Below are 18,809 nucleotides of genomic sequence, written 5' to 3'. Positions count from 1 at the left end.
AATAGGACAAAGTTTTCAGGTTTAAGAAAAAAAGAAAAAAGAAAAGAAAAGCTGACTGAGGAGTTTCATGCATGGATTGTACGCCTTCTTTGTCTTTTGGGAAAAGACCAGTCTTACTAGAGAGAGGCTTTGCACTAGTTATGCTTTATAAACTAAGGGAAGTTGGTGACTGTGGTGGAAAGTGAGATTTAAGCCGCGTGTGAGTGCAGTCTCTCTGAGCAGTGGGACTTGCAGTGAAGCTTTGGGAAGTAATATGTTGCATACTCAGCATTGCAACACTTCGCACTCAGATTGTCTCAGAAGCTTTGGTATTTGGAGTGCTTACAAGGATTGGGCTATCCTCTCTGGAACTCTAAACAATTTTAAGGCAGACAGGGAGTTTCACAGGTGGGCCAACAGCCGTTTCATAGATCTGAAAGGACAGAGATGGGGCAGGGAGCCTTTTCCTTGGTTTCTGCTGCTTGTATGGTCAGTAGCAAATAGGATATTAAGACTGGCCAACTTGACATTTCTTCTTGTTACCACAGCAGCCCCTGCTGACTCCTTCCACTGTCAGCTGGAGTCTGGGCGCTGGTGCAGGTCCTTGACACCAATCCAAAGGAAACCAACTGCAGTAGCTTGTCTTGGAGACAGGAACTGGCAACCTCTGACTGAAATGTATCCACTTTGTCCTACTCCCTGAATAGAGTGGACACCCAGTTCTGTGGCCAATAAGTGGCTTACCTCTGCCCTGGATTGTGGGACTGTAGTGAGTTTGGGAAGTCAGTATAAGAAAAAATACAAAAAATATGTATCGACCCCCACTTTTTTTTTTTTAAAACCAAATTCTCATCGAGCAGTTCTCAAGGCTGTAGGCCTCTTAATAAAATCTGGTAAGAATTCACAGCCACGGCTCAGCAACATTAATCAATTGAACATTATATGTATATAAGACAAATCTGCAAGTGGAAAGCTAGTGAAGGAGGCTGGAGAATGCTGGTTAATAAAGTTAGTCTTGATAAGAATTATAGTTAATGGTGTTGTCACTTAGGCATCCCAGTCCTATCGTCACTGCTTTGGGCATTAAAATCTAAAACATATTAATACCATCTCCCTATTAAGTAACCTCCAAAATGAGAGGTATTTGAGATGTACACATAAGTGAAACTTTATTGACGTAATTTATATATCTAAGAGGATTTCACTAAAGCTGGCAAGGTAGTGTTCCTGCAAATAAAACGCAGTAAATGCAAGGCTGGGCTCCGTGCCAGGAAGAATATGGATAGTGGAGAGCATGGCAGGAGCCTCCTTAGCGCAGACAATCCCATTTCAAGGCAGCCTCCTACCACTTGCAAAATAAATGATTGGAGCGGTTATTTCCAATAAGGGGTTTCTCCTTCCTAACAATGGGTCATTTATATGATTGCAATAAACTAGTTTTCCTACTTCACCTGCGCTTCCTGCACAGCTCCGCGTTCTTTCTTTCCCCCTCCCCTCCATCCCCTGCTCACTCACTCCGGCTCTCTCTCAAGTGTCTCGGTATCTTTATGAACGCTGCACAAGGGTTTACTTTTGCCAGTTGGGAAGAGGGGAGAGAGTTGGAAATGTTTTTTACCCCCAGCATGCCCTTTGAGGAACATCTGTTTCTTTGTGTGTGTTTAAATTTATGCCTGTTGGAGAGAAAGTTACCAGAAGCCTTTTTGTAACTGTAACTCTTCTACTGTATTTTTCTCAGTCTTGTTTCCAAACGCCGTAGTTGGAACCGAGCTTGGAGTGTTCCCCCTCCACCCCCCGCCTCCGCCGCGGCCCTCCCTGCTCCCCCCAGCCCCCACGCGCGGGGGAGGGAGCGGGAGCTGGCGGCGATAGGAGAGAAAGCTGGGGCGGATGTGAAAGGCTTTAGTGCTGAACTTGGATCCAGCCCTTGCCTAGAGGGCGCAAACAATCGTCCCATATCCAAAAGTCTTACGCAGGGCGCCAAAAGTTACTTAAGATAATATTGCTAACCGCAGAAAGCTGGAAATCGCGGGCACATCCGCGGCTGCAACAAAAGACGTTTTTAAACTGGAAATATCAGTATTAAATTACTTACCCTCGCTTAAAGAAAAAAAAAAAAAAGGAAACAGGGCGACGCGCCAGTTCTTCTATTTATTATTTTCCCCCCTGTGAATCAAAAGTAAGAATCTTTGCTGTTTTGAGAAGAGGCAGATGTGGAGTGTACCTTTGAATGCAGCAAAGAAAGATTTTCATCTGCTCTGGAAGACAGCTTCCCAAGAGCACACAGTCGGAACAATAACGCTTCGCTGTGCCTCAGTTACATGCTGGGACCGTCAGCCAGAAACTTCTGTCGAGGAAACTTGGAGCGCCTTGAAGTTAGAGATCCCAGCAAAGCTTTTCGTGGCCAGGATGTTGTCTCGGTAACTCGGCTTAGCTTGTAGGACATGTCAGCCCTACTGGAGTCCAAGAGGAATTAGGAAAAAGCAGTTTAGTTTGGAAAAATGGACTCTCTCATTTTATGAGTTGCTTTCACTCCTTAATAAATAATCAGACATTTCCAAGGAAATTCTGGGGTGGGAATAACTTTTTTTTTTTTTTTTTTGCCTTTGGGGAATAATTTGAGCACTAAAATAATAAAGTATGAAATAATTTTACAGATACAGAACCGTTCCAGAGGATTTTATTTTTGCTCATTCTCCAGTTAGCAGATTCCTTCCCCTTACTTAACAACATATTTATGTATCTCTGAATGAGAGTGGCCTTAACACGCTCCTCGGCCTCATTTGCCTAGTGGGCACTCCTAAGGAACCTCCTCTTTTCACAGTCCCTCTCAGCCTGGCTCCAAAGGAGGAGACTGCCCTGTCTGTGTGCCAGGGATACCCTGCGCTTTGCTTCTGGAATTTTGAGTAGGGTTGGCAAATGCAGCAGGCTGAGAACCAAAGCGAGGGAGAAGAGAAGGCAAAGATGGGAAACGGGCTTAGAGGAGGCAGGTATACACTGCCTTTTTCTTCTTGCAAGAGAGAGAGCAGAGACTAGAGAGAAAATATGAGGTTAAAAAAAAAAACTGGAAAAGCAGGCTTTTTGGCAACTTGCCAAACCCTAAAAACCACCCCCCCCCTTTTGCCAAAACAATACTTTAGCAAACCTAAAATAATTGCAGGAAGTTCTTTTCCATTTTAAGAACTATTACCTGGGGGAGGGAAAAAAGAGGGGGGGGATTCTTAAAAGGCACTGTACCAGCAGTGCCCGAGACCAGGGTCGGTCGGGCCAGCCCCCTTCCAGCTCTGGGTATACACGCGTGGATCAGAGTAGCTCCCGTACCACAGAAGACATCCCTCTCACATTCTCCCCGCCCCCACTCTACTCCTCCTCCCCCCCCCCAAAAGATGTCACCGCGAAACCGCTGTTGTTTCTGAACGTGATAGAACTTTGTGTATGGCGGCTGTGTTCAAACCCATTGGTCTCACAGTCCCGGCGTGGGGGTTGGGGGGAGAACCCCCGGTTAATCTCCGCCTTCCCTTCTCCAGCGCGCCCCCCCCCCCCACCCCGCACGCCGGTGAAGCTGCGGTGTGAAATGACGCCGCACCACCCCCGCTTCTCAGTGCCACAGGACTGGAGCTGCACAAAGTTTGCAGGGTTTTGTGCGTAATTACCTCTGCCGAAGAATCTATTCCCACAGAAAGCTTCGCTGGAGAGATTACAATGCTTTGAGCCGTACCGCATTTCAGAGGGGGAAAAAAAGTTACCTAGGAGGTCTGAATTTTCAAAGAAATTTGCATACATGCAAATGTGCAGCCGGGCCTCCTCCTCGGTTCCCTCGGTGCCCACACAGTGGCCCGGGGGGTGCAGGGCATCCTGGCCCAGGGGCCCGATTCCTCCACCGAGGTCCGCGAAGGTCTGCGGCGCGGGTGGGGGGATGGGGACGAGGAAAAGTAGTTTTGTTTGCTTAAGCACATCCTGTGGCAGCCTATAGCTGCCAGGGGCTGACTGTAACCGCTCCTCACTGCGCTACCCAGCACTGCGCGGAGCGGGCAAGGGGGCGGGGGGCCAGCAGCCAGCCAGCCAGCCGAGGGGCGACCCGGAGCGGGCGCACGAGCGGCCGAGGCAGCGGGCGCAGCGGCCGCCGAGCCTCGGGGACCCGGCTGGCCGCGCGGCGCCGCAGCCGCCCCCTCCCCCACGCACCCCCTCCCCCGGCGGCGGCGCGAGCGGGCGCGGCTGTGCGGTGCGGTGCAGAGCGGAGGCGGCGGCGGGCGCGCGGGCAGCTCGCGGCACCCGGCCGGGCCGGCGCGGGAGCGGGAAAGGGTGCGCTATGCCTTTAACGCCCGCGTACAGTAGGCATGTATAGTGCAGTGTAGGGAAACTCTAGGCGGGGTTAAAGTTCAGCCCATGGAGCGGCACTAGCGCGCTGGCGGCTGCAGTTGAGCCGAGTTGGAAATGTGAACGCAAGAAGCAGGCTTGATTTTTTTTTTTCTTTCCCTTCTCTTTCTCTCTTTCTCCCTCTCCCGCTCCTCTCTCACCCACACTCACGCACACCTCCGGCCCGCACACCCAGACGCACACGCACACCCCACCGCCCGGCAGTTATGTATTCTCCGCTCTGTCTCACCCAGGTAAGCAGCTGCGGGGATGCGGAGGGCCGCGGGGCCGGGGGCCGGGCTGGCGAGGCTGGGGTGGTGGTGGGGGGCTTTGAAGCGCGGCGCCGTCGCGGCGGCCCGGCCGAGGCGGGCGCGGGTCTCCCGAGTGGGCCGAGTCTGTGCGAGTACCTGTGCGCGCGTGTGCCCGGGGCGCCGCTTGAAAAAAAAAAGTAACTTTTGTTTCCATGCGGGTGCATTCCTATCGCACGGCCATTTGTGTGGGCACATGGCTAATGGCGCCCTCTTATTAATGCGTTAATTAATATCGGGGCGCCCGACTGCGGAGTGGCGGTGCTGGCGGACGCCCCGCACGTGTTCCGCTGGGGCTGCAGCCCATGACGCGCCGAAATCTGGACTCGGCGTCTGCGCCGCCCCGCGCGGGTTTCGGGAGCTCGGCGGCGCCCCGGGGAGGGGGCCGCCGACGGTGCCCACCGCGCGCCCCGCACGGCCGGGGACGGCCGCAGCCCCTGGCACGGGGCGCGGGCGGGGGGCGAGCGCCCCGAGGAGTCCGCGCCGCGGCGGCTCCCCTGGCTGCCTCCCCGAACTCTTACTTTTGCTTCTCGTCAGCCAGCCTTCGGGTTCCGGCCGTGGGATGGACGCCGGGCCGCCGTCCGGGCCCCGGGGCCGGCCGGGACAGCGCCCCTGGACGCGGGCGGTGGCGGCGGCCGCGGGAACGGCGACGAGTCCTCCGCGGAGCGGGGCTGCGTGGACGCGCGTCGCCCCGCGCCGGCCGGGTGGAGCCTGCGTCCTCGCCGCCCGCTGGCGGCCCACTCGCTTTCCTCCGCGTGAAAGTTTCGGGGCCGGTAGAGCTCCCGCTGGGCAGAGGCGGCGGAGCAGTGGAGGCCTCGCGACCGTGGTGGTGGTTGCAGGCCGGGGGCGGTGGGGGTGCCGAGTGGAGTTGGGTTCCCGGTCGCGGGCCCGAGCGGCGGCCCTGGCCGGACGCGGCTTTCCCCCCCTCCGCCGCTGCGGTTCCCCGCCGCCGCCCCTTGCGAGCGGCCGCCCCGCGCGCACGACGGGGGCAACTTTTCCCTCGGACTCCGTGTGGCGCGTGGGGCTCCCGTGTCCCCCGCGCCCCTCCGGAGCGTGCCCTGCTCGGCCCTCTCGAGGCGGCACCACCCCCAGCCAGAACACTGCCCCTTCGAGTCTCCAGAGCTGGTCCCCTTTCTAATGTATTATTTATTTTGCTTTGACTAAAAGAAAGTCAAAGTTACCCCCCAACCCCCATTTTTTTTTTCTTTAAAGCCTGAGGCTTCATGCTGCATTTTGATACTAGGTGATGTGTCCATGAAACACCTACATAACTTATATGCTTCAAATAAAATGTTTCTTCCTCATCCCCAGTGAAAACTGCTAACACTTCTTGCCTTCATTTAGCGGGAGATAACGGTTTAACTGGAGTACTTTCTGGAAGGCTGGGAAGTATGAGTGGTTTTCTCTCTCCTCCAGAGTCTAGATTTATTTCCCACATGACATCCCTTCTTCGTGCAGTGTCTAACAGTGATAATCCTGGCTGTTGGATCACAGAAGACTCTTAAATGCATTCTTTATGTAGACATGGTCTGTTTAGGATTTAGGCCTAACATTAATAATAGATAGCAGTTGCTTTTAGTTATTGTAAAAGTTTCTAGTGTGCTTTTGTTTTTTTTTTTTTTTTCCTAACAAACTTCCCAAGTTCCTATTTTAAGAACTTGTGGAAGTATGGAATGAAACTTTTCCAACCACTTCTGGCAAAGTTCACCGTTGCATATGGATAAGATGCAAAGTGTGAGATGATTTGAATGAATTATGGACTGCAGTGGAAATGCTGAGATTCACAGGCTTAAGTTCAGGCTGGCCAAAGTTTTGCAGCGCATGGGACTTGTGGATAATATAGCGTGCTGCCAGAGAGGAAAGCACCCTCTCAGATACTTAATGGCTTCTCCAGTGAGTCCGGGAAAGATACGTCTATATTTTGGAAATGTGCATATTCCAGGTTACCTTAGTATCCATTCAGGACTAGGGCATAACCGGGTATTTAACAAAGTTGACTGCTCTTGGCTCCTGAGCTATTATCCCATTAGAAAGTTTTTCCCCCTTTATTACTCCTCCTACATACTTGGCAGCATGGGTGCATCCTCTAGGCCTTGTGGAAACAACACCCAGAGAAATGCTTATTTTGTGTAATCATTTGTCAGGAAAAGGTAAAATAAATAGGGAATGAGCACTCATTTACTTTACGGATTTTATTTTATTAAAAATTGGCTTATAATTTGTTTAATTTATTGGAATATTGCTAATGTTTTAGAGCCAGTTTAGTGGAAAATGTGGTTTATTGCTCATTGAAAAAATTATGCAAGTGCAATGATAAAAGTAATCAATAGGAGAGAATGAACTCCATTGACTTCTATATAATTTTAAAACACTTAAGCAGGAGAATGCCAGCTATCTTATTTTGATCTAGTGTGGGCATATCATGATCAAATCATGTAACCTTGCCAAATAATGATAACCCAGCAGATGAATGTTAAGAAAAAAAAGTTTCAAGAAATATCAGCAAACAGCGGTTCTCTTAGATTTGGCTTACTTTCAAACAGGTCAGTGTTTAAGGTGCTGATTCAAAGTAATACCGTTTTTTGAAACAGGATTTCAGGTTGTTTTTATTAATGGCCTGTAACATTCTTACTTAGTACATATGCAAAACAGCCTCGCTCTTTCTCTTGAATATCTTGAAATATTATAGGGTTTTCAGTGTTGTGTTCCGCAACTTGACTTATAAAGGCATTTTTTTTTTTTAGGACTCACCATTTATGTTATTTCTGGTCATTTTCTGTGTGTTAATGACACGCTTTAGTTTTGATGTTATGGAATAATTTTTTTGAAGAGTTGAAGAAGGTTTATTTTTTAAAATTAGCTACTATTTTTATTGTGCATGTGAGTCAAATTATACAAAATACTGTGAACTCTTTTTGGCACATTGTAATACCTTTGGAGAGTAATACTATTACCAAAAATACCTTTGATGCAGAATTGGGAACTTGGATTATTATTAAAGACGAATTAATATAGTTGGCCTCGTTTAGGAGTTTTTAGAGTGAGGTATATGGACATTCGATTGGCAGGTAAACAAAATCCTTTAAGCAAGAATGAACACAGGTTGCAGTTTTTCTGAGAAGCATATTGGGAGTATCTTCGGACTCTTGAAATGCTACATTAGATTGCTTACTTAAATGTTTGTCATCATTACGCTTTTGAAATAAGAGAACATTTTAACAGCTACAGGTTGTTGGGGGTTGTTCTTTTCTGAGGTGTAAGATGGGACTGAGACTTTAAAATGTGGTCTGACTTTTGGTGAGGTGGGTTCTGTTGTTCCCCAGCAGCTCCTGTGTAGGTGGGAAATGAGGCTCACACCTGAACTGGCATATTGTAGAGCGTTTCCAGAAGGAGCTCAGAATCCAGTCGCGTTGAAATGCTTTGTGGTTTGGCATACACCTTAGCAGATCTACTGTGTCTTGCCCCCAATTTCTTTCTCCTGAAACTAAGATTCTTGAACCCGAGAACATTTTAAAATGCTAATGGTGTATGGTCAGGAATAATACAGTTCCTGTGTTTTTCTCTGTTCCTCCTCACTTGAAGAGTACGCACATGTTACGGAGGCCGGCTGCCTGCTCTGGATCCTCATACTGAAAAGAACAGTTTTCAGAGCTCAACTTGAAACCTAGAGCCTGTAATATGTGCAGAGTGGGGAAAATGTCAGTTGTTGAAGTGATTTATTGGGCATTTATTAAAATACATTTAATTTTTAGAATATTAGTTGTATGTAGGATTTAGGCAATTGATTAGAGTTTGCTAAATTACAACAGATTTGAATATGAAAATATTTTGCAAATTTCCCCTTACAGTTCATACCGGAATATCTTAAAAAATAATAGTTCTGAATAATACTTTGGGTTTTGTAATTTCTTGTACCTCCATAGTATATATGTAGATACATTAATAAACAAAAAAAAAAAAGAGAGAGAGAGAGAGAATGAGAGAATGCGTTCTTACGTGTCTGTCCTTTAAAAAAAAGTAATAAAATTTCTCATTAGTCTCTTTTCCACATTTACTTGAAAGTAAATAATTTATCTTTGAGGACTGGTTATGTGGCAGAGAAAAGTTACACAAGATTAGTCTGATGAGTTAATCAAAAGTTAGATGTACTCCAAAATTCTTGTGGACGTTACTGTACTGTTTAATTCTTTTTCTTTTTAACTTATGTTTCCTAAGAAAATGTCATTGTATGTAGAATCAAAGGTTTTGAATAAACCAAAAAAAATTTAGGTGTTTTTAATTCTATATCACTTTCAAATCACCTCAGTTTAAACAGGCAACCATGAGTGTTTTCCTGGCGTCTCATAAACATTGAGTATCTCTGTCTTCTGTTACCTGTGAGATCCAATTTGAAATATTATTTTCAAAATTTAAATACTCTTTTATAAGGGATGATTATTACCACAGGCATTTCACAGCCATATCAGCACATTCAGTGTGTTGAACTGCAGCGTGTTGTCACAACGACACAGTCTGTTTACTGGATCCCTGTATGCTCGGCTTTGTTTTTTTTTTTTTTTTTCTCGTCTTGTTTCATTCCCACAGTATATATCTTGGACATAGATTTTTTTATTTTTGCCTAATAAAAATCAAAAGCATCTCTTCCATATTTGCCTGCCAAATTTTCTAAGTTTTTGACTAAGAAAAGAAAAAAGAATTTGATGCAGCTAGATTTAAAAGAGGAATTAAGATACTACCCAGATGAATAAGAAACAGACCGGAGTCTGCAAGCAGTACTTTTAGAGGGAAAGCCTTTGTTTTCATTGATTGTGGAGATGATTTTTGCTCCTAGACTTCCACAAGCATCGACTGGCATGTAAATGTTTAGGATTTGCCAATCTGGCGGCCGGGTCCTGGCTGGACTACAAGTGGTGAGGTCAATGCCGGGACAGAATTAGATGTGCCTTCCTTGAAATAGGGTTAAGATTATAGATTATAAGCATTCAGATCAAACTTACTATCAGAAGGCTTTGGCAACTAGGCCCAACTGTGAGAGCCGATGCCCTTGGGTGAGCCTATTGAGACAGTTTAAATTTTAAGCAATATTTTTTTCTTTTGTATTGTGAGAAAAGATACTGCAGGCCCTCACGTCAGATTGCCTAGAAAGCCCACGTACGATTTTAACCACGTAATGTGTGACTTGAAACTTCAAGTGCCAAGACTTTTTTTTTTTAAAGGTGACCGTCCTCAGAGAAGTTTTTCCTTTTGTTTTCATTCGCTCATCTTTTCGTTTCTGTTTGTTTTCCCAGGATGAATTTCATCCTTTCATCGAAGCGCTTCTGCCCCATGTCCGAGCCTTTGCCTACACATGGTTCAACCTGCAGGCCCGCAAACGGAAATACTTCAAAAAACATGAAAAGCGTATGTCAAAAGAAGAAGAGAGAGCCGTGAAGGATGAATTGCTAAGTGAGAAACCAGAAGTCAAGCAGAAGTGGGCATCTCGACTCCTGGCGAAGTTACGGAAAGACATCCGACCCGAGTACCGAGAGGATTTTGTTCTTACAGTTACAGGGAAAAAACCTCCATGTTGTGTTCTTTCCAACCCTGACCAGAAAGGCAAGATGCGCAGAATTGACTGCCTCCGCCAGGCAGACAAAGTCTGGAGGTTGGACCTTGTGATGGTGATCTTGTTTAAAGGTATTCCGCTGGAAAGTACTGATGGCGAGCGCCTTGTAAAGTCCCCACAATGCTCGAATCCAGGGCTCTGTGTCCAACCCCATCACATAGGGGTTTCCGTTAAGGAACTCGATTTATATTTGGCATACTTTGTGCATGCAGCAGGTAAGTGCGATGGTGAGCAATCCTTCTGTTTTTTTGGTGTGTGTTTCTCTCCTGATGGCTTCTGCGTCCGTTCTGCCCATCCCGGGGCTCACTGCATTGTAGGCCACATCTTGCAATGTGGTCTCAGAGGTAGACCAAAGTCAGAACAGCCCGAGGCCCCTGTGCGTGGGGTGCCAGCTTCGGGTGGGGTGGGGGGAAGCAGGCTCTCGGGCCTCCTCGCTTGGTAAGTAGTGTTATGGAAAGTGTTGGTAATCAGATAGGTGATATGGTTCTATCACTTTTATTTTTTTGAGGAGGAGGGGTGAGAGAAGCTACTTGAAAACTATGTAAGAAGAAGCATATTTTCACTGACCAGTGATCTAGTTAAAGAACATTTAGCTGGTAGAGAGGCAATGTTTTTAGCTGCTTTTCTGTTGGGAGAGTTTTTAACTTACTGGGGCCACTTGAACCCCCTGCCAATTAAGAAGCTGGAGGTAAGATTAATATGAAATTGCTGATTGCTTATGAAGAAAAATAATCACATTGATTCACAACTTTAGTTGCTTTGTGTTTAGGAATTCTGAGCGTCGTATTTGACAGCTAAGGTAAATAAACCAGCTCTAAGTAAGTGATGGAGGAGGTTAATATTAAACGTAATCCACCTGTTTGGCACATGGTGACATCGTGAAGTGGCTATTGATGGTTGATGGAGTGAGTTGCTTTGATTTATTTTACAATTCTCTGTTGCTTTTTGGAGGTATGTTTTATGCGTGTGTGTTTTCAGCATTCAGGACAGAACTCCTGAGGACTGGCTAAGAGCATGCATTTTTACTTTGTTCCTTTCCTCTACTTTTAGACAAAAGACTCATTGTATCATGTTAAAGCTCAGGTCTTGTGTAACTTGTTGACTTTTTATATGTACCTGTGAATCTTGCTAGAATACCTTTGTGGCAGTTAAGTGAGCCAGATGCAAGAAAGAAGGTTGTGGAATACCACCAGTGGGTTGTTTGGGGTTCATATATTTGTGTTTTTTCCCCCCACAATGGAGAGGAAAGAGTACCTGTAAATTCATTCTCACAGTGTTATGTTCTGAAAATGTTAGCTGCTTTTAAAAGGAGTTGACTGATATCACTATTTTCTATTATTTTTCCTCAATGTAAGTTTTACAAAAAGAACTTTTGTTATCCATCTGTCCTTACTTAAGAAACCGAAGAAATTAACTTTGCAAGCATGCCGCAGCATCATTTGTATTCTGTTGGCTGGGGATGGGTGAGTCTTTGAGAGGATGTGATCTGTGAGTGTTTCAAATATTTGGGTTTTTGAAAATGTATACTAAATTATGAGAAGTACTTATTGCTTTAGCCAGTTTTGGGTAGCAAGAATGAAAAAGCATCACCTCTCTGATGACCTCAGCCCTTCTTTGACCCTCTTTTAGCCTTATTGTTCGATTGTTTTGTCTGCTGAAAGGGCAAAGTTAACAATTTTTTCATCTGTTTGTATAAGTCAGTGCAGCAAGGTACAAAGCCAGTATGGGCATTGCAAATAGTTTCAAGTAGCACTCTTTAAACTGTTGTTTCTCTTTCCCATGTTCAGAAAAATACGTGCTTTTTAAGTTATGACAAATGCTTCAACTGACCATCCTAGACACAGAACAGTGCCAACAGTTGCTGTAGCTAGTGGGGTGTGCCTCCTTCCTTCCAGGATAACACTCAAATGAAATACCTGTGAAGATGTCTTTTTTTTTTAATCGCCTGATTGGTGTCTGTTCTTAAGTTTCCAACTTCAGCATTTCCCCTGGATTTAAAGAAAAGCACCCGTTCTGCCTATCCCTATGGTATGTGCTCCCTTTGCTGTTGTTGATGGTTTGTTATCCTGCTGCCCCAAATCCTTGAGCTAACACAGTGTCAGGTTATTGCAACACCTGAAGAGATTATGTTGGTAAAATGACATTTAGCAGGTTGCTTAGGAGAGTTAGCATCCTGATTGCTTAAAAAAAAGATTTATTGACAGTAGTGTGGCTCACACTACTTTTTGGTTTGGTGTTCCTGATGTATCCCAGAATCCCTTGTAAAGCCTGAACGGCAGCCAACGGTTTGGCCATTGGTTTTCACAGGACCGCGGTAATGGCTGCCTCGCTGTGTGCGCAACAGGAAGACTGCAAAAGAAAATATTCAGGGCCTTTTGTCTGAAAATATTTTAAATTTGATTTAGAAAATTTAGAGACCTGTTATTTGTGGAAGGGAAGCTGCCAATACAAATATGAGGTAGATCGGTCAACTTGCATACAACTGATTTGACAAGCATCTGTTATAATACTGTAGATTTGTAAACACTAAACAATGTTTTTACCTCTTTAAAAGTTTTGAGAACTTGCCAGTATTGGCAGGAGGCAGAGACTCTGAAACGTGCTTTGAGATACATGCCAAATCCATTGTGGCCTTTTCACCTATCGTGAGCTTTTTCCCTCTCTTTCTTTTAAAATGCTGTATATATTTTTTTCCTCCCAAAATGCCTACCCCCGTTTTAGGGCCACAGGAATGAAATCTTTCCCCCCTGGAGATTTGTACAATAGTTATTGTGTCATTCATCAACCTCTTTGGTAAAACATTAGAAGATCCATGTGAACGCAAAATCAGTCAGTTTTAAAGAGCAGAGGTGGTTTATTCTGACTGACTGAGATACTAACATGCAAATACATAAATTATGCTGCAGTTTGTCCCCCCAAATTCAATGGACTGAAAGTGGTGTGAATTGTGTGGCTGATAAATAACAACAAGTATAATGAAATCAAAGTTGCTTCCGTAAGACTAAATTTTATGTTCTTAGAAGCATAAAGGACAAAATTATTCTGTGCCCTTGGTTGATTTCATCTCTGTTTGGTTGTCCTTCACGTGTCAGGTGCCAGCTTGGAGATGTTATGTTACTATGGCAAATGGGTGTTTTTGTGGGTGTGTAACAGTAAAGCTAATTTATGGCCCGTCTTTCCCAGATGATCTGTATCAGAATCTACAATATACCCGGCACGTGGCAAGGTCACAATTTAAGTTGTTAAGGTCATAACCTTAGCCACCAGGCATTTGACCTTTTAGATAAAGTTAACCTTTGTTCATTAGTAGGCACTCAACCGAGAACTTTCTGGAGAGTTTTTTTTTTTTCTCCCCCCCTTAAACCGCTTCTGTACAACTTCTGGTAATGTAATCAGATTCTGGAAGAATTCTCAGTTGAGCCACTTAAATTCTGTGAGAGGTTAGACTTTTTAAGAACTCATCTCTGGTCTAGGGATAGATTGTTGTATTTAGGCTGCAGAATGACAGTGTCACAAGTTACATGTGATGGCTATTACCTGCTGTGGGCTAGGATGAAAGCTCTGAGGCAGCTGTGAGGTGACATTTAAAAACTGAAATTAAACAAATGGAATTATGTTTAATTTAACTAGGGCCTCTGCTACTTTTCAAGTGTCATTAGACCCCAAAGCTAAATTGCGATAAGCCATCTTCGGTTTTTGCAGATAAGAAACTTTCTAGGATTGAAATTATTTTTTAGTGGTCTTATGAATCATTTTGAGAGATTCCTAAATTACCAAAAATTGTTAAGTAATGGTTGTAATTGCTAATTGCAAGGTATGAAATGAATTGATATCATTGTAATGGCAGTGTAGGTCTGTGCTGGTTGGACGGTACAGAGTGACCACTTTGGTACAGCACTTTTCCAGGACAATGGTGGCTGATTGCTGACCCCCATTACTGCGTTCAGTGGATTTTGCCGGGATCAGGAATAGCAAGACTCCTGTCACTCACTGCAAAGCGACTGCAGGTTCTCAGAAGCTTGCTACCTGTCCTACGCACAAACCCGTGCAACGCTGTCACTGATCATCCGATGGCCTGCTCCGGGTGGCTCCCTTAGTTATATCGTTATGAAGGCTCATTGTAAATTACTTAGATTACTGCTAGTTTTGCTTTGATAAGCCACGTATAATTCCCTTTCAGCCAGAAGGGAGACAGTCCCGTTCAGGTGCATTTTAGTTTTATTTTGGCTTCCTGATTGCCATTCCTTCATATAGTAATAGAGAAAACCGTGATATGCAGATAGACCAGATGGTCATGTTGACAGATTGAGAATTCACTTCCTACTGCTTCAGAACAGGTGTAAGAGTAGGAGTGTCTGTGTATGAGTGTGTGTGTGCTTCGTGTGCCTGTGTGTGTACATCCAGGTGGCGTACAGGATGCTACTGGAACAGTGGGAATGATATATTTTTCAAAAGACTAGTATTTTAAATATTCTGTGACTATATGGATAAGGTTATCAGTGCATAAATTGTGTAAACTTTTGAATGAATTCTGTTAGACTGTTTATAATTTGATACCGACTTAAGGTGATAATTTCCTAATTTTTAGGCAATTTACCACATGAGCCAGCATATCCAAAACATATCCTATATAGTCTGTTGGCAGGTTTGTGTGTGTCTGTGTGTGTGTGTGTATGGTGCAGACTAAGACAATACATTGTATAATTAAGTTGATTCAGTGATATAATAAGCTCCCTAGTGTAGTAAAGTCCCTGTGATCTGTAACAATAAAGTATGTTAGCAAAAGGACTGTGACTGATAAACAGTGATGTTTAAACTATTACTATCAGTTTCTAACTCTAACCATAGACTAAACTCATATTGGATTTGTGACTGAGTGGTCCACCGTAAGCTGTTAATAAATGCACAAATTTTTAAAATTTCTGTTTTTAAATTCTTCAAAGAAGATTACATTAGCAAGCAACAAACTTGAGATAAATATGGCTTTTATATCTTTGCGATTTTGCTGGGTAACTCCAGGATAGTAATAACATCCTTCATCTAGTGTGTCACTTCACAATCCTCTATTGGAATGTGGCACAGAGGCTGGAAGTTGAAAGTGAGAGTGTTTAGGAGTACGGAGAAAGAGTTGTTCTGGAGGAAACCTTTGAATGGAGGTCAGTTCATTTATGGCTAAGAGAGTTGAGTGTGTTGGTTAGAAATTTCCCAATGCTGCTGGCTTGGATTTGCCTTGTCTTCTTTTCCACCCAGTGATGAATAGCATTAATTTAAACCTATTTAAGGCCAGTGTGGGAGAAACCACAGCCTTTGTTGTGGTCAGTGCTGTACACAGTAGGACTGGGTGTTTCAGTTGGTTAAAGCCTCAAGCTGCTTCCAGAAGCTGCAGAACAGCCTGTCGGTTTTTTTAAGTCTTGCACAGAAGCAACAGCAATTCTAATTGCTCACAAATGTCAATATAGATCATTGAAAGCAATTTTGAGGATTAGAATGGCAGGGGAGAAAATGTAGAATGCAGAACTGGGAACAGTGAATGTGCTAAATCTTGGTTTGCTATCGTTTAGACAGTAGTTTCCCTATGTTTATTTGGAGGTTGGAATTCTTGGGAGATGGTATGGGGAAGAAGTCAGCTGGAGGAGGAATAGGCTGAATGAACTGGCATGCTTTGTTAAGAGAAACCTAAAACCATGACTTCATGGCACATGGAATGTTTTGATTTATGTAATGACTGTAAAAGAATCTTGGGCAGAAAGATATCAAATGGAGAATTTGAAAACCCCTATTGCCACAATTGTTTTTGTGCACAGTTTGTTTCAGACTACGATGTTATTTGGGCGCCTGAGTATTTTTTACTCAAATTTATGGCAGCAAAAGTTTTCCTTTATTTTTTAAGAGTTTAGGAGTCTGATTGTGGACATCGTGATGCATGGGAGAATGGAAGGGGGCTGTTGAGATGCTTGTCATTTCTGCTGTTTTGCTTTCTAAGGGTGCAGCTCACAGAGGTTGTCAACTTCTTGGCTCTCTTTCAATAAGATCATTGTAAGACACATATTATTGATCCAAACTTTCATGTCCCTGAAGTTTAGAGAATTCTTGAGCTACTGCTGAGACAGAAATAACCTTTCAATTTATATTATTCCCAAAATATTAGAAAACAGATAATTACTCATATTTTATTACTACAACGATACACTATAAAAACATTTTATTTAATGCCATTGGTTTTTTCCATTTATCTGATAGTTCAATAAGTATGGCTTGTGCGTTGAAGAAGTGGTAAGTAGGGTGCAACAAATTGCAATAATTCTGTGTGTAGTGGAGGACGTTTTTACTGTTTGTCAAACAGCTAAAGGAGATAAAGCTAAATGAAGAGAAATTGATTTGTACTGCCTTTTGACAAGGCTTGGCATTCTGTAATATTTAAAATGTTGCTGCGTTTAAACCCAGAAATGATTGGGATATGCATAGTGCCTGAGATTGAAATGAAATAGCTTTAGTATTCTTTGAGAACTTTAAACTTCTCTTCATGTCTTTCACTACTTTTCCAGTAGTTGCTAGTTTGGTCTTAGTGTAGCTGAGTGGAGAGATGGGGTGGGCATAAGGAAGAATGGAGTTGGGTAGGCGTATAACCGTGAGTGTTCTCTAGTGGGCACTGTACGAGGTTTTGTCCTATGTTGTAGTCTGCTCTGCTTCCCTCTCTTCCTCCTCTTTCTGAATAAGTGATATACTCTTCACCTGAACAGATTAAAATAATCTCAGAGTGGTGAAATTACTTGTACAGAAAAAGAGTTTAAACACAGGTCTTTTTGGTTACACATTTAGTAGTCCTAAAAACATTCTTATCCATTTTGTAATCCAACTTTAGAGCTTGTTGTGTAGGGTTGACTATCATTTAACTAGTGTTACACATCCGTATTGAATCAAAGAAGGAATGTCAGAATTCAAACCCCTTGCTATGGAGGTATTTCATTTTGAACCTCACATGTTAGCCACACAGTGGCGGCGGGGATGGGAGGCTTCCATTGATGGATTTTCTTATCAGTGCTGAGGTCAGAATTCTGGAATTTTTATTTTATTTTATTTTATTTTTGTTTTGTTTTAGAATGTTGAAGTTTGATGAATAGGAGCCTTATAGTATAGACATAAAATTATTTTTGTAAGATAAAGTGAGGTTAATTGGTTCTAGATGTTTTAGGAAGCTATTGAATATTAAGTCTTACTTAAAAGTTTTAAATTGCACATAATAGTTTATACAGTAGTCCTGATTTTTCCTTTACTGGGTAGATTTTTAAGGTTTAAAATTTACTTTTTTAGAGATCCATTGCTTATGGCTTTGTGTTTAATGATCTCATAGGAAACAAAGATAGTGTTTGAGGATAAAGTAGAATTATGTTAGCCTATGTTTTTAAAGCACATTTAAATAGAAAAGAAGAAAATTGAAAATGAGAACAGCTTCACTTTAAATGTCAGGGCTTTACTTTCATTTTTTTTTTCAACTTAAACAAGATCGATTTGTAATGATTTCAGTACAAGCCTGGAAGTCCTCATTTAACATGAATTTTATAAGTAAATTTAAAAGTGACTAATAAGTACCAGTTTAAAATATAGTAAATCATTATACGTATCTAATGTGTTTTTAAAAATTAAGCTGCTGAATTGACTTTGAATAATGTACTTTTCTTTTTAAGAAGTGTTAATAAATTAGGGTTTAGGGATATCTCTTATGCTAGAAAGGGGAAACTGAAGCTTGGTTAATCTGAAAGAAAGGATTAGGATTTAGGATGTAAAAAGATGCATGCAGTGTTGTCCAACACATCCTGTTTCCGATTGCCTGCTTGGAATGTCTCTGGTCAGTGCTTGTGGTGGTCCCACATAACCTACACATTCCCAGACATAGGGTTTTCAGAGAATACATATCCATATAAAATTTTTAATGGCTGTTCTTGTAATGTTTTATGGGTTAAAAAAGTGACATGAAGTTAAAACATTAAAAAATGTGTACTATTTAAACATTTGAATGAATGTCTGTGTAGCATCTGCCATTGTCAGGCTGTTGTCTTTGTTGCTATGGTTTGGGTGATTTGATTTGCTTTTGTAGTTTGGCCAGCCCATGATTGGGTGGTGCCTTGCATGGCCTGCTGCTAGAGAAGACACATCAGTGGTGAGTGGTAATTTTTAGTACGGAAGGTCTTTGTCAGTGGGTAATAAGAACTGTGGGACTGTAATATCCATCTTCATTTAATTTTCAAAATCAGAGATGGATTATTTCATATCAGAAATTCAAAACCATGAGTTGGTTCTGTGCTGGTCTCTTGTCCCTTCCTCTAACAGGCATGTTTTTAAAAAAGTAAGTTTTATGGGTTCTACTCTTCAAGATATTATTTATTTCATTTTATTCCCCTGCATGAAAATGAAGATTGTACGTGCAGGATTCCATCATTGTCACTTTGCAACATTCCATTGCCTTTCAAAGAAACTGGCATTACAAGTCCTTAGGTTGACAAATTCTCATCAACTTTTGTGAAAATGTTGGCTACAGAAGGAGTCAAATCAGAGGAGAGCCACAGACA

General features: G+C 43.1%; 1 protein-coding gene across 6 annotated transcripts in view; it reads left to right on the top strand.

Annotated features, from left to right (window-relative positions):
• NFIA (nuclear factor I A) overlaps positions 1-18,809 on the top strand; it is a 589,215-nt gene that overhangs the window by 217,199 nt on the left and 353,207 nt on the right. For 2 of the 6 annotated variants that reach the window (XM_040978455.1, XM_040978453.1), the window contains exons 1-2: positions 4,473-4,583; positions 9,926-10,457. In XM_040978455.1, coding sequence (XP_040834389.1) covers positions 4,557-4,583; positions 9,926-10,457 — 559 coding nt within the window. In that variant the 5' untranslated portion in view covers positions 4,473-4,556. Of the gene's footprint in view, positions 1-3,678; positions 3,859-4,276; positions 4,584-9,925; positions 10,458-18,809 lie in introns of those variants that run through there. The other 4 variants (XM_040978451.1, XM_040978450.1, XM_040978449.1 and 1 more) reach the window with 3 other exon arrangements.

This window comes from Ochotona curzoniae, unplaced genomic scaffold (assembly GCF_017591425.1).
Source record: "Ochotona curzoniae isolate NIBS_2020 unplaced genomic scaffold, NIBS_Ocur_1.0 contig_291, whole genome shotgun sequence".
In the NCBI taxonomy this organism is placed as follows: domain Eukaryota; kingdom Metazoa; phylum Chordata; class Mammalia; order Lagomorpha; family Ochotonidae; genus Ochotona; species Ochotona curzoniae.
Note: the sequence above shows the minus strand (reverse complement) of the source record. Positions and strands in the feature narration are given on the sequence as shown.